This window comes from Ranitomeya variabilis, chromosome 2 (assembly GCF_051348905.1).
Source record: "Ranitomeya variabilis isolate aRanVar5 chromosome 2, aRanVar5.hap1, whole genome shotgun sequence".
Taxonomy (NCBI): Eukaryota; Metazoa; Chordata; class Amphibia; order Anura; family Dendrobatidae; genus Ranitomeya; species Ranitomeya variabilis.
In genome coordinates, this window is record NC_135233.1 from 154928858 (window position 1) to 154944710 (window position 15853).

The following is a 15853-nucleotide window of genomic DNA, read 5'->3' on the forward strand; positions in this document are numbered from 1 at the left end:
AAAGAGAACCTATCAGCAGGATTTATGAGCTAAAGGTACGGCCACCGTAGCGTTATTGCGCTGATTAAATTGATACCTTATGGTGAAGTAATCATTTTTCTTCTAATGACATCTTATGTGCATCGGGACGGGCCTGGGGGGTTAGGTCTTCTACTGCTCCGGCCCCTTCGGCTGCCTCCTGTGTTTCTACAGGTCACTGATTCTTCAGCAACCTGCCTCCATTTTGAAATTTTGCGCCACCATCATTGACATGGGCGGCATGTGCACAGTGTGATTCCACAACCAGTCTTATGGTCGTTAATAAAATGACGATGGAGGCAGCACATGTGCAGATCTGTCGATTGAAGAAGTCAGTGAGCAGAGATCTCGATCTTTACATGCTCCGTCCCCTGCGCCTTTTTATTGAAGACTGTGGACTCATACTGCTCACTTGCCACCAACGCCGATGGAGGCAATGCACATTTTCGAAACAGAGGCAGACTGCTGAAGAACCAGTGACCTGTAGGAACACAGGAGTCAGAAGGGAGGGCCGGAGTAGAAGACTACCCAACCCCCCTAGGCCCATCCCACGAACCACTGATCAGATTCCTTCACCAAAGGGATTCATTTAATCAGTGTAATAGCGCCATTATGGCCATATCTTTAGTTTATAGTGCTAAATCCTTCTGACTGGTTCTCTTTAATGTTTGTCTGGGAAATATTCCGACACAGTGAATGCATTTTCACCACACAAATCCTCACAATTGGCTGCTGGCAGCTCCCTTTTGAAATTGTTGACCAACGTCTCAGATGTGCTCGACCTGAGATGCTGCCGGCCATGGTAGCATGTATAGGCCATGTAGGCTGCTCACAGTAGCAAATAACAAGCAAAATGCAGCTTGGCGTTGTGTTGAAAAAGCTCATGGGACCCTGAAGAAATGGCCGTACCACTGTTTTCACAATCAAATTAATGTAACGCATTTTTGTTATTGTACTTGGAATGAAAACTAGAGGGGTGTGGCTGCCTATATTCTACCCTACACATTTATCACGGGAGTAGGACCAGTGTGACTTTCCCTCGTGAAGGCCTCTTTGTGGCATTTTTTACTTGATGATGTCAGATACAAAGAATAGTGCCTAGTGATCCACTCTGCACTGCAAGAGAAATTAGACCTTACATACCAAGCCTAATGTGCCAAACAGTGTCTTCACAAACCATCAGAAGGTATTTGCATGACATTAGGCTTTGAGTTTGATGTTCAGCTACAAGTGATGCAGTAACCTCATTCCACAGCTCTCAAAAGCAGTGGAGGTCTATCCTCTCCAGTGATGAGTCACGCTTTTGTCTTAGATTCAATGATATCCACATATTGATCTGGAGACCACTTGGGCAATGCCATGAAGATGCCATCATGAGAAAATGTCTAAGTATCCTAGGAGCTGTTTTTCAACCAGACTGCATGCTGGTCATGCTACTGTGCATAGGCTGAACGTGCTGCCATGACTTAGAGTCTCAGGACTTGTCTCCCATTGAGACAAGTCAGACATCTGGAACATCATGGGTCGACACTTGAAAAGGATCTGTCAGCAGCGGATCTGAAAGATTTGTACACCAAAGTGCATTCGGTGGCAGAACATTCTTCAGACATCAATAAATAACCTCACTGATAGCAGCCAAGGCCTGGATGTGTATATCTGCACGTAGCACTCATTATACTCTATACTGAGTGAATCAAGATGATTTCAACAAAATTTTGTTTCCATTTTTTCATCATTTGCATATCATTAACATGTCTGTCCATCCTGTGATTTCCACAATTCCATGACTTTTCCTTCTTGGTTTTGCAGTTTTAATGTTGAGGAGTGTATCATTCTATTTATTATGGTCCATGATGCACAGACAGACTGCAGGTATCGGTCTCATGAGCTAACTCAACAGCCCCATAGGCACATATGGTGTCAAATTTGGTGGGCATGATGTGTGATTCCAGACTTGCAAGTATTGGAACATCATCTGATTAAGCTGGGTACGATCACCAAATTGCTTCTGAAGGATTTGCATTTTTGTTTTAAATGTGCCCATAAGCAAAGTTGAATGAACACACCAATTTTGCAATGTGTGGTCCCCACAAATTTCCCCAACACATGAAGCTACGGAGAGGATGGATTGGTCGTGTTGATTTTTGGTGCTCATTCCTGTTCTATGGTGTCTGCCCAGTCAGTTTTTACCTTTATTAATTAAATTAGATATGCACATTTATTACTTTTGGAGTGCAGTGTGTGAAATCTCTGCTTGCAGTTCAACAGGATGTTTCTTCAAACTTTTATAGGGGGTGGGGGGGATCGCTTATATCCTTTCCTGCCAGCTCTAGCAGCTTCTGAGAGGGAGAGGTGATGCTGCATTCCCCCAGAGACGAATGTGAAGAAAACACCCTATTGAGCAAGCAGAGATTTCACATGGTGTGCTTCAAAAGCAACAAATGTGAATATCTCTGCAATGGTGTAGCAGAGAAGAAAAAGGAAAAGAGCAGCAGAGTCAGGGGAGCTCATGGATGATTGCAATGTATTTTAACTCAGTGGTCCTGAGCAAGTGATAGGTCCTCTTTAAGATGTTGCAGGAGCCTTAAGAATAGTATCTGGGTCATTGTTTTGTTGTTTTCTTATCTCAATATGAGGCAGGACGTAAAAAATGCGCTTAGAAGTGAATTTTGAGTTTTTGTTTTTTTATTATTTTTTTTATGTCTCCTCCTACTTGCCCCGCAGTAAGTGAATTTGCAGGACATAACATTGTAATTTGTGAATCTCATAGAATTTATATTCAAGTCAAAACCCCTTTTTATAAGCCAGAGAGCAGCTACAAAAATCATTTATCGTTCTGGAAGACTCGGTGTGACTGTGTTACGTTATTGCCAAGTAATGCTGCATATTTGTTGATGCATGCAGCGGCACTAAACAAGTAAGTATCTTCATGTACAACAACAGTCTATGATTTTTTTTTTTTTTTCAGTTGTAGATGTTTGACTAAAGGGTCATCATAATTTTTCACCTATTTAATTTGGAGTGCTGCCATTTCTTTATTGGATAATCAATTTTGCTGTAGTTGTGAAACTGCAGAAATCTACTGATACAAATGTTAGATTTTTAGAGCTTTATCTTTAAATAATGTAATGGTAAGTAGTAAAAGTTATTTTTCTCTCTTGTTTTTTGCATAGAAGCACTGAAATGCTACTGTTAAAAGCATTTTTCCATATCTTCCTACAGCAAAAGAAGCAACTTGGCGACTGTGACTCCATAACTCAGGAAATTGTTGGCAGTGCCCATGTGGAGAATTATGCATTAAAAATGTTCCTGTATGCAGACAATGAGGATCGAGCTGGAAGATTTCACAAGTAAGTAACTGCATATACCGTAATTTATTCATTTTCTTAATTGCTCCAGAAAAATAAAACGCACGGTATGGCAGTGATAAGATGAGATCCCCATAGACTTGAATGGCCAATTTCAATCTGGAAACACGGAACTAAATGGGAACGACTTTGAATTTCTCGCATATGAATCCTTGTTTCTCACTGGTTTGTGAATAGATCCATGAAACTTGACAAAAACGGACAGCAGACTGTCACACAATCATGTGAATGTTAACTATTTGTGATATTCTCCCTACACATTAACCTTATAAAGGTCAGATGACAGTACTTTGGGCCTTCATAACCAAGCAATTTTTTTTACCATCAGCCATATTCAAAAACTATAACTTTTTAATTTTTCCAGTAATATGGCTATTTAGATGCTTGATTTTTGCAGGAAGATTTGTACTTTTTGTAATTAGCTTTTTGAGATATAATTAATTGAAAATCCTTGATTAACTTTTTGTGGAGTGAATAGAAAAAACAGCAATTCTATTTTTTTCTACAGGTTTTTTTATTTAAAATACTCCATGTTTTATAAATAAAATGTTAACGTAACTATAGAATTGTATACAACCCTTTTCAATCCAGCCTGCCCCCTGTCAAATATTTCAAACTGCAGCCTTTCCTAGTTATGTTTCAGTATCGTTTGCAGTGTGAAGAAACACAACTTGACACATGTCTCAACTGACAGAGGAGCAGTATATAAACACTTAAATACACATGCCTCATTCAGACATATGTGATTTTTCACATAAATAATGATTTGAATTTTATCAGTATTCTTTATCCACTTTTCATCCATGTTTGATCAGTGCGTCAGTTCATGGTTTCATTTGTGATTTTCACTGATTTACCAAAATAAATTGTAAAGCTTCTCCTATCTATTGTTAGAGGGGGTCTAAAAAAAATTGATTAAAATAACCCATCACATATTTCAAACTGCAGCTCATCCTGTTGAGACAGCTTGCAGTCTGAAGATTTTTATAAATACTTTATTGAGCGGGCACCATCCAAATCTTCATACAGAAAGGGGATCACCATGTGCATACCAATAGGCAATAACAACAAACAAGAACAAGCGTATGCACAGAAATAGGTATCACCACAAAATAGCTAATGGTAGAAAAAGTCTTTATTCAAGGAACAACGTACACAAAGACAATTAAAAACATCTAAAAACACAATTCGAAATAATGGGTCCAACCAATTAACAGATAAATGCTGCAGAAACTGTACACCTCACACAGCTAATACATATCCTCTAATACCATTTAACATAAATCGCAACTGAATCTGACAATGTGTCCCCTGTACATGAGTACACCATAAGGGTTACTTTGCCAAAATGTTGGGCAATTGGATAGGCACTGGTACGCCACACGTATTGATAACTGGTGGGAATATAACACCAAATCCCTAGTAACCTATAACCTACCAAGTAGTCCCGAATGACTTACCCAGCCCTAATGTAACCCTCTGGGAAACGATCCTCAATCAACAGGCATGTCAGAATCAGCAAAGCTGTGTGGGTGAAAGACCCACGCGTATCGACGCACACGGCGTCTTTCTCAAGGTCAGTGTGTTCCTTGAATAAAGACTTTTTCTACCATTAGCTATTTTGTGGTGATCCCTATTTCTGTGCATACGCTTGTTCTTGTTTGTTGTTGTAGCTTGCAGTCTGAAGAAACACAGCCCAAGACGTGTGTGCACTGTCATGAACATGCATACCTCATTCAACCGAGGAGCAGGGCTGGGACAGGAAAATAAATATGGTAAATCTCCTTGCTGACAGAGCACTATAGGGATTTTATGTCCAGATTCATACTTATCCATGCTTATTTGTACATCCATTCTGCTGCATCATAGCAACAAATTAATAGCCGGGCACTAGGGTAATGGAGCACAAAGGACTTTTTTTCCCCTTCATCCATGACAGCACACCTGAGAGAGGGATCCACCCAGCCAAAACAGGAAACCTAATAAAAAAAAAAAAAGGGCAGTGCTGAAAACGGCGATTAGAAGATTTCCTTTTTCCACTCACCCACACCTGTCCCGGCGAAGAGCAGGCAGAGAGTGTCTGTATGCTGGCCTTCAGGTGGTGGAAACGCCGTTCGTGGGTCCTGTGGGCCTCGATGCATGTGCGGGCGGGCGGGCATGGGGCAGCGCAGTCAGGGGTCTAGTGGCTCTTCTGCGGCTGCCGCACCGCTCTCCCTCCACTGCCGGCTGTCTACTGCTCCATAGAGAGCCGGGCTTCCGGTGAGCGTGCTGCTAGCATTGCGCGTGAGGCCCCCAGGTAACGAGTCCGCCCGCGTGACGTCAGTGGCTGTGCGCTGGACCCAAGATGGCAGTGCCCAGGACGAAAACGCTGGCCGAGGTGCGTTGAATCTGGACGTGTTCTGCCGGGGTGGCGGAAGGGGGAGGGGCATAGAATGTGCACCGGAGGAGGCGGAGAGCGCAGTGGATCCCTCCTTATATGGATGGATGACCACGGAGGAAATGCTCGTGTCCGAAGCTCTCACTATGGAGGATCACACTGGACAATAGCAGCAGCAGCAGCCCTTGCAGCAGGAGCTCTCACCAGGCTCTATGCCTGGTCATCAGGCCACTAAGAGGAGTGGTAGCTGTCCCGACCAGAGGTCGCAGGACTCCTCAGTATCCAGGAGGGACGTGGTTCGTACCCCTTATCAGCCTCCATTTCCAGTAACCCTTGATTGACAGCGGGTGATGAGTGATCTCTGAGAATGTCACCTTTGTGGTGATGGGGTCCATTGTCTGCTTAATCACCAGAGACCAAGGAAGGCTAGTGCCATATCAAAGAATGTGCCCTTTGCAAAGTCCCGCTGGCAGTTCAGTAGCAGAAGAATCTCTGCGCTGACTGTATACAAAAGATTATTCAGGAAGAGACCCCTGACTTCGCCACAAGCCTTAGGGCCATAATCAGGGTGGAAGTAAAAGTTTCCCTAAAATCAGCCTTTAAAAACAGAAGCAGAAAAAGCCGTGGGCTTTTCACGGATTCTGAGAATCCCGTCTCCCTCCTTCCCCCCCATCCTCCGACTCCTTCTCGGACAGTGATGTAGGTGGCCGAGCATGCTTCCCGGTCGAGGACACAGATCGACTGGTTAAGGCAGTCAGGTCTACAATGGGCCTAAAGGAGGAGAAGATGCCTAAATCCTTAGAGGATGTTATGTTCGGGAGGTCTGGAGAAAAAGAGGAAGCACACTTTCCCTGTTAATACTAGGGTGAAAGCTTTCATAGAGAAGGAGTGGAATAAGTCAGAGAAGTCCGGTAGCCTGCCCTTGTCTTCAAAAAGAAGATACCCCTTGGAGGAAAAGGACTGAGGGGTAAGATAAAATCCCTAAGATTGATGGGGCAGTGGTTAGGTCCTCTAAAAAATTGTCCCTGCCTTTAGAGGACTTGGGCATGCTAAGAGACCCATTAGACAAGAAAGCAGATGGGTTCCTGAGGCACACCTGGGAGGCAGCCGCAAGGGGTCTGAAACCAGAGAGTACTGGGATGTGTACTGCCCGCTCCCTTATGGTCTGGCTGCAGCAGGTAGAAGAACAGCTGAGGAGTAAGTTTCCAAAGGACGAGATCCTAGTTAATATTACTCTGGTACAAGGGGCAGGAGCCTTTCTAGCAGACTCCTCAGCAGATTCTGTGAGATTGGCAGCTAGGGCGGCAGGCCTGTTTAATGCGGCTAGATGTGCCTCATGGCTAAAGGGATGTCCGGGTGACCTGCCTTCAAAAAAATAGACTCTGTTCCATCCCATGTGACGGTCAATTTCTCTTTGGTCAGAAGCCAATAGACATCTTCAAGAAGGCAGGGGATAAAAAGAAGGGGTTTCCTCGTTTTCCAGGGAAGACCAGGTAACCTTCTTTTCGGAGGAGGCCTGGGACTTCAAAGACAGAAAGGGGTCTGGTTACATGTTTAGAGGTCCCTCTGCATCATCAAAAAAGCCCTCCCAATGACATTAGGTCAGAGGTAAGGGGGAGGCTCTCTCTCTTTCTCCCTGCCTGGGTGAACATCTCTCCCAGTCATTGGGTGTTGAATTTCATCAGGGACGGCGCTCTCTCTCTTTCTCCCTGCCTGGGTGAATATTTCCCTCAGTCATTGGGTAATGAATTTCATCAGGGACAGCCTACGGATAGACTTCATCCGTCCACTCCGAAATACTTTTTTTGTATTAACACCCCGCAGGAAGTCTCCAGGAGAACAACTAGCCCTGGAGGTTTTGGGACTGGTGCAAAAGCAGGTTCTACTAGAAGTCATGAGGGAAGAGGAAGGAAGGGGATTTTATTCCCCCCTTTTTTTGATACAAGAGCCGGAAAGGTTCTCTGAGAACTATTGTCAACCTGAGAAAGCTCAACCGGTGAGTCGTGAATTACTCCTTCAAGATAGTCTGTAAACAGGGCTATAAAGATGTTGTCCCAGGTCTGCTTCATGGCAGTTATAGACTTGAAAGATGCCTATTGCCACATCCCAATCCATTGAGATCATCAACTAGTTCCTAAGATTAGCTCTGTATGTCCAGGGACAGGTCAGGCACTGCCAGTACGCAGCCCTCCCATTCGGTCTGTCTATAGCTCCAAATGTGTTTCCCAAGGTAATGTCGGAGGTGATGTCCTTCCTTCGTTCTTGGGACGTAGTTACCCCATACCTGGACGACTTCCTTATAGTTGAGAGGTCGGAAGGTCACTGTGTAAATCAAGTGAAATAAGTGATTGTGACCTTAAAGGAACTAGACTGGGTGGTAAATACCCTCAAGTCAAGGCTAGCACTGGAGAAAGTACAGTCCTTCCTCGGATTGGTTCTGGACTCCAAGCGCCAGCTCTTTCTCCTACCAGAGAACAAAATAGTCAAAATAATGGGTTTGGTACTGGCAGCAATACAGCAGCCCATAATGACACTGAGGAAGACTATGTCCCTGCTAGGATCTCTAACATCCTGTATATCGGCTGTAGGTTGGGCACAATTTCACCTAATGCAACCACAGTGGGAGTTTCTGTTGGCTTAGAAATCATTGAAAGGACATTTGGAAGGAAAAATACACCTTTTCTTAGGCGTAATCTGGTGTACTGTAAGGGAGTATTTGGCATCAGGGATCCAATGGTTGAGGCCGGTGGAGGATGTGATCACGACAGAAGCAAGTCGTATGTGATGGGGAACACATCTAAGGGCCCTTTCGGTGCAGGGAACCCGGTCTTCTCTAGAAAAAGATCAGGTTTCGAATGTAAAGGAGCTATGGGCCGTGGAAAAGGCCTTAAGACATTTTTTTCCTCCCTTTCCTTCGGGGTCGCCATACCCAGGTCATGTCGGACAATCGTGCAGTGGTAGTGTATATCAACCACCAAGGGGAACTCTGTCCCATTCCCTAATAGGGGCAGCCACCATCCTGTTCCAGCTAGCAGAACAACACCTGCTATCTCTCATGGCACTGCACATAAGGGGTATAGAAAACACGAAAGCTGACTACCTGAGTCGCAAGAAACTGAGGCAGGGAGAATGGTCTCTAAACCCTCGAGTATTCCAACAAATAGTGCAGGCTTGGGGCAGGCCATAGATAACTTGTTTTCCACTCTACACAACAGGAGTGAATAATGTCTGCTTGGTAGATCCAAGGGAAAGTTCGTTTGTGGTAGATTCCCTTCAGATACCTTGGAAGTGCAGCCTGGCCTGCTGTTTCCCCTGATAGCAATGATTCCAGCGGTAGTGAGAAAGATCAGAAAGGATCAGGGAAGAGTAATTCTCATTGCTCCATTTTGGCCGAAGAGACCGTGGTTCTCCCTCCTAAGGTGGATGTCGGTTACCGATCCATGGATTCTACCAGAGATTCCGGACCTGCTTACCCAAAGACAAGTATGCCACTTTCAAGTGAAGGGCTTCCATCTGGCAGCATGGCATTTGAGAGGGCGTTTCAGGGTCGTCAGGGATTCTCACCAGGGCTAGTCTCCACCCTGTTGGAGTAGAAAACCGATTACATCAAAAATCTATGGTAGAACATGGAAGAAATTCCTGGAATTTCTAGGGCAACCTTTGGGGGATGATGCTCCAGTAGAAGCTATTCGTGAATTTCTGCAGGCGGGATTGCAACTAGGGTTAACCACCAATACTATCAAGGTAGAGATGTTGGCCTTGGGTGCCTTGTATAATTGCAACCTAGCATCCAATAGGTCGGTGTCATGTTTTATTAAATCCTTTAGTAGATCTAGACCGGTGATCATTCCGAAAAGACACGAACTTGGAATCCATTCGAGCCCTTAAAGGAGTTGTCAGCAAAATTTCTCACGCTTAAAACGGTGTTACCAGTGGCATTAACATCAGCCCGTAGGGTGAGTGACTAACACGCTCTGTCTAAATGCCCCCCATACACGCAGGTGTTTGAGGACAGGGTTGCTCTAAGACCAGGTTCAGCCTATCTCCCCAAGGTAGTTCTTAAGTTCCATAGGAGCCAGGAGATCACATTGCCCTCATTCTGTGATAACCCTAGAAATCCAGGGGAGGGAAAAATTCCATACTTTAGACGTGAGGAGTTCCATGTTACAATACATGTCCATGTCTAGTCTGTGGAGGAAAGATCAGTCCCTATTTGTAGTCTTCCAGGGTAGCAGAAAGGGGTACGCGGTATGTAAAAGTATTATTGCCAGATGGATCAGGGAGGCCATTAGCTTGTCCTATACTGTGTGCGGCGCTTCGGTTCCTGAAGGCATCAAGGCTCACTCCACCAGAGTCGTGGCTACTTCCTGGGCAGAAAAGGCAGAGGTATCGATTGATCAGATATGTAAGACCGCTACCTGGTCCTCACCATCTACCTTCTTTAAACACTACTGACTGAATTTGTCGTCCTTGACTGATCTAACCTTTGGTAGAAGGGTGCTGCAAGCGGTGATCCCTCCCTAAGGTGTTTTCATCTTTCCAAATCAGGTGTGCTGTCATGAGTGAAGGGAAAACACCAAGGTTACTTACCGATAGCAGTTTTTTCCAGAACCCATGACAGCACCCCGTATATTCTTTCCCCCTTCTCACTCCTTTGGTGTGCACTATAGTTGGGTGTGTTTTTGTTGATATAAAGTGACAGTTTGGCGTGTGAACTAACGGGGGGGAACTCTCATGCTCTGTAAACCAACTGAAGCGAGGGAGAGGTACAGCCCTTTTATTTTCAGTAGGTTTCCTGTCCTGACTGGGCGAATCCCTCTCTCGGGTGTGCTGTCATGGGTTCCGGAAAAAAACGGCTACCGGTAAGTAGCCTTGGTGTTTTTCCAGCCTCCGTCTTCTGTGTACAGTCTTTGAAGAGAAGATTAATTTCCACTCAAGTTACAACCTGAGAATTGTCTAGCAGGTAGCTTACTTCTCTCTCAATTCAGAACACATGCATGCTTGGCCAAGGTCAATATGCATGTGGACATGAGGGAATAGCTAATCTGACAAAAGCTGCATAAACCACATAGCCAGCAGTGCTTTTATTGGTATAGTTGCTTTCTGGTTTGTCACATTTGTTTACATGTGCTGCATATTTTTATATACGTGTATTAAAAATGTATTGAATTTGGTTGCCTTCATACCTCATCACTTGACATAACATAAGTGTTATGTGGCATTTGCTCATGATGCTAGTACTATAAAAAGGTATTTAGAAATTCTGCATTGTGCCTTCAATGACTAAGAGTGGAGTTGATGCAAATCAATTTTGCATGTTCCTCTGTGACCACTGCATGGAAGCGAGAATACCGCCTCATACCTGCCTATGTCATCTTCTGATTAGTCGGCCTGGCATGACGCCAATGTTGACATGTGACATTGAGCCGGGGTGACCAATTCAAAGAAGAGCAGCAGCCGAAGGCAGGTAAGAGTTGGTACTCCCACTCCCATTCCACTGTCACAGACCACTATGGCTGATGGAATGAGATGTGCAAATACATTTGTCCTCCCATTTAGGAGTCCCCAAACTCTATTTCAAAAGTGTAGTTCAGCATGCTCTTTCAGCCCCTGATGGCTTTGATCTCAAAAGGCATCCTATGCACACCAAGACATATGGCCACACTGATTTTTAGAAATAACAAAAGAGATGTGGTTGGAATTTCTGCAGCACCACACTAATTGTATTTTCTAATAACAAGGATAGACTGCTATGTGGCTATGTGTTCAAGTGCCAAACATTGTCACATACACACTAATGCTATGAAACCAAATTACAGTGAAGAATATTACTGGAAAAAGCCAGTACTGAAGGTTATCAGCAGAATAAAGTCAAAGAAAATATCTATAAATAGAGGGGAAGAACATTTATTTCAATCTGTATGTCTCATCCAATTTTATACCACATGAAAAGATTTGTTGGATTAATAAAAATAAAACTTGGGATTTTTTATTGGGTTAATTTACTAATAGCTGATTCCTAAACATTTTTAGTTTCAAGGCTTTTCATAGCTCAGGATAATTTTCTGTATATTCTGGCCAATAAACTGTCAGTTGTTTTTTTCCCCTGACAATGTATATGTTGCATATTTGGAGATCTATTCCCACAAACTCTACAGCTTCCCATACAAATAGCAGTCATACCTGCCCTCCTGTGCACGTGCATGCTCGCTTTTCCTTGTCTGCTATTGGGGATGGCTAGCCCAACCCGCCCACACATTCTATAATCTGCCTGCCCTGCTGAAACTGGTGTGCCCGAACGATCTGCATCAGATGTTTGAGCACCCTTAGACAATGTTCATGCAGTGCATTTTTTATGCTTTTTTTCCACATGGAAATGGGTCAAAAATGCTATGGAATCTTTATGCAAGCTTAGTGACAATCCTGAAGTGTTGTGCACCTGCTTAGAAAATTTCTGTACGTAGTTGCAGTGCGTTTTTTTTCTGCGGCATGTCCATTCTTTTTGCGTTTCTGCAGAGTTTCTACACCCTTTGACTTGAATTGAGTCAGTCAAATCCGCAGCAAAAATGCAGGTATAAAAATGTTTGTGGATTTGCTGAGTTTTTGTTTTGCGTTTTACCGTCTTCCTATGGTATTTCCCACGCTGTCATCTGTGTGACAGCGTGGGAAACTCCGATGCGGTGGTCAGAGCGCTGTGGGATCTTGCTGGCAGATGTCAGCGCAGCTATGACTGTGACCCCCAGGGGGCTACGTTCGCTGTCACTGATAAGTGACAGCAGGTGCCGCTGATGGGAGACAGTCTCGCCGGTGCCTGCACTCACAGTTTAAAAAAAAAAAAACATGTTCAAATAAAAATAAAAATTATACTCGCCCTAACGCCCAATCCCTAATGCCCTCATCTCTTAGAAATAATAAGATAATAAACCAACATATACCCACTGTCTGCCGTAGTCCATGTAATCCCGGTTGTCCCACAGCGATCGGGAGATGTGACCGCTCTACCCGGCCGCCGGCGATACACTGACAGGAGGTGATTGCTCGCTCAGTGTATCACTGAGCTGCCATGAAAGTTCATCCGAGTTCATCAGCTCCGATGCTCTCACTTGCGGCACCACAACTTTCCCACGCAGCAGTGGTGCCATAAGGGAGATCACCGGAGCTGATGAACTCCGGTGACCTCTCATGGCAACTCAATTGCTCCCGCAGTGTATAGCACTATCTCCTGTCAGTGTATTGCCGGCTATCTTTGACAGCAGTCACATCACTGAAGTGACTGCTCTCAAAGTGATCAGGATCCTCGTGGGACATAATGGATTATCTTCTCGGCGGACAGGTGAGGAATATTGTAGTGGTTTATTTTATTTTTGTTGCAAGACACTGCGTCGGTGGATTATTAAGATTATTAAAGGAGTCTGTGTCATTATTTCAAATAAAGGACTTTATTCTGGGTGTCTGTTTTTTCATACAATATCAATATGGGGTTACTAATGGATGTGTCTTATAGACACCTCTCCATTACTAACCTGTGGGCTTGATGTCACCTAACAATTCAAAGGTGACATCAACCCCACAAATATGAACCCCAATTGCCACCACTACAGGACAAGTAGGAAGAGCGAGGCTAAGTGCCTGATTTGGCGCAACTTATAGATATGCCTTTTCTGAGGTTACTGAGAGCTGATGTTTTTAGTCTGGGAGAGGACAATATCCATGGCCCCTTCCTAGGCTATTATCAGCCTGCAGCTGTCTGCCTAGTCTTTGCTGGTTAGATTTTGTAGGGGGGGACCCAATGTCAATTGTTTCTGGGGTCCCCCTGTAAATTAGCCAAAAAAGAATTTTAGCGAACATCTGTGAGCTGATATTAACAGCATGGGAACCTATATTGCTATTGGCTCCTTCCCCGAATATTAACATCAGCCCTCAGCCGTTGGCTTTCTCTCTGCTGGTTATTAAATTACGGGGGAGCCCACGCAAATTTTTTTTTTTCTTTAAAATTAGCAGGTGCTGTCTGGTTACAGCCTATGTACATTCATTCGTTAGTGCTCCTAAATAGGCTGGTGACTGTGTGTGTGCTTATGTGTGTTATCGGCTTAGTAATGAGGGTGTCAGGCTGACATTTTTTCATTACAAAGCCTAGAGCTAGGTGTCAATGATAGCTGCTGACATAAAGCCCTACTATTGCATCAGCATGAAAAAGGTGGTGTTGAACCAAGAAATGACATCACAAAACTTTTTCTTTTAATATCTTTATTTAGCTCAAAAAAGCATTAATTTCTGTACAAAAACGTGGTGAAAACAAAACACACCAAAAACGTACGTTTTTTTCTGCAGCGTTTTTCCTTCCAAGAGATGCAGAAACCTTGCAGAAATTTCTGCAAGCAAATACTCAACATGCGCACATAGCCTTGGGGTATGTTCCCACAGTCAGTAAATGCTGCGGATTGGACGCTGCGTACATCCGCAGCGTCCAACCCGCAGCGGCCAGGTGTTACAGAATAGTAGATAGGATGTCAAGAAATCCCATGTCCACTATGCATGCATGGACGCATCCAGCTTCCCTGCGGAGACGGATATGCGGTAAGTCTTTCCAGACCGCAGCATGTCTATATCTTGTGGAGACTATCAGTGTCCACAAGATAAATATCACCAGTACAATGTATTGGGCGCGGTAATTCCGCACAGTTCAATGAACACATGCGGAATCACCTGCGTTCAAAAGCCGTCAGCGCTTTGGACAGAGCGGACATGTGCTGCGTCCAAAGCGCTGCCGGTTACTGACCGTGGGGACGTAGCCTTAGATTGCAGTCATGGAAGCCGTATTAGTAATGATGATGAATTGCTGTAGTGCAGAAAATGTTTGCATTCTACAGTTTTACAATGCTGCAGGTTATATCTTTTTACAAATCTAACCTAGGATGAACACAATGCAGTAAGTAAAAAAAAAAAAAGTCTAAAACACGATATTTAGTTGTTTTTAAGCAAAGTGTGAAAGTCATCTTACCGCAACAATTTATACCCAATCAGGAGGATCCCCATATCGGATATCTTACCATTCTATGTGCCAGCAGGCCTCAAAATAGATGGGGGCAGAGATTGACCTGTGCCTGACTGTAACCCCTGCATGTGGAAAGCTAAATGTATAACAGGTGCACAGCCCAAAGTGGGGGCTACCCCCCAAATGTATGGAGTACAAGAAACTGAAGCAAAACCAAAAACATGGGCCAGCATACCTGGTAGTGTACGTGTAATGTGTAGGTGCAGATACACACTTGGTCTTTGTTTTTGTTACTGTATTTTTTTAGGTAGAACCTGTAGCACTATTCATTCTGATATTGATGGATATAATGACACACGGACAACTGCCTGAGTGCCATGTATACAGCCAGACCAATGTAATAGGTGTGTAGTGTCTTTACATAGTTCAAAAGCTGTTGGCAAGACTACCGTAGCGTTTGTCGTCTTTGGAGATGTATTAGGCCAGTGGTTCCAAAACTGGTAAGGCTGGCCTCACTGAAGTGCTAGGTAGTTGTTGGGGAGGCAGTTTCCATAGAAGGGATCATATTCTGCACAGGCCTTTCCATGGCTGCAGCACCATTTAGATAAGCAACTTAAGTGACTCATTTTGTACTTATTGTAATGTTATGCAGCGTTCTTGAGACATAATATGAAAAATTGAGAACATTTCTAGTTTTAGTCTGGACTTCCCCTACAGACGGTGCTCTATCTGGTGAGGCCTGGTTATTATCTAGTTTTGTCTGATGAGGCCTCAGTAGAACAGTTTGAGAAGCCCTCTTATAGACCAAATAATTCAGAAATGCCTAAAATTGCAATGATATGTGGACCTGCAGAGGGTTGGTCCCCTCAAAGAGGTGCTTGTTTTAAGAGATGTCATTGGATTGCTATATTTCACGCTGAAATTTATTAAACATCTTTTCTTTGAGAAGGAATATATTCATCCACTAGACTTCTTTGTGAAAGTCTGCTTTTTAATATACATGTGTCTGGTAACACGGCGGTAAAACATGGCCTCCTCACAAAGCTTCTGTCTGTTACTCTTTATTGCTCCCCAGAGTGTTGGCTATTTTGTGTC

General features: G+C 44.0%; 1 protein-coding gene across 2 annotated transcripts in view; it reads left to right on the forward strand.

The window, feature by feature from the left end:
• VTA1 (vesicle trafficking 1) overlaps positions 1–15853 on the forward strand; it is a 321449-nt gene that overhangs the window by 170162 nt on the left and 135434 nt on the right. For both annotated transcript variants that reach the window (XM_077283110.1, XM_077283109.1), the window contains exon 3: positions 3241–3368. In XM_077283110.1, coding sequence (XP_077139225.1) covers positions 3241–3368 — 128 coding nt within the window. The remainder of the gene's footprint in view (positions 1–3240; positions 3369–15853) is intronic.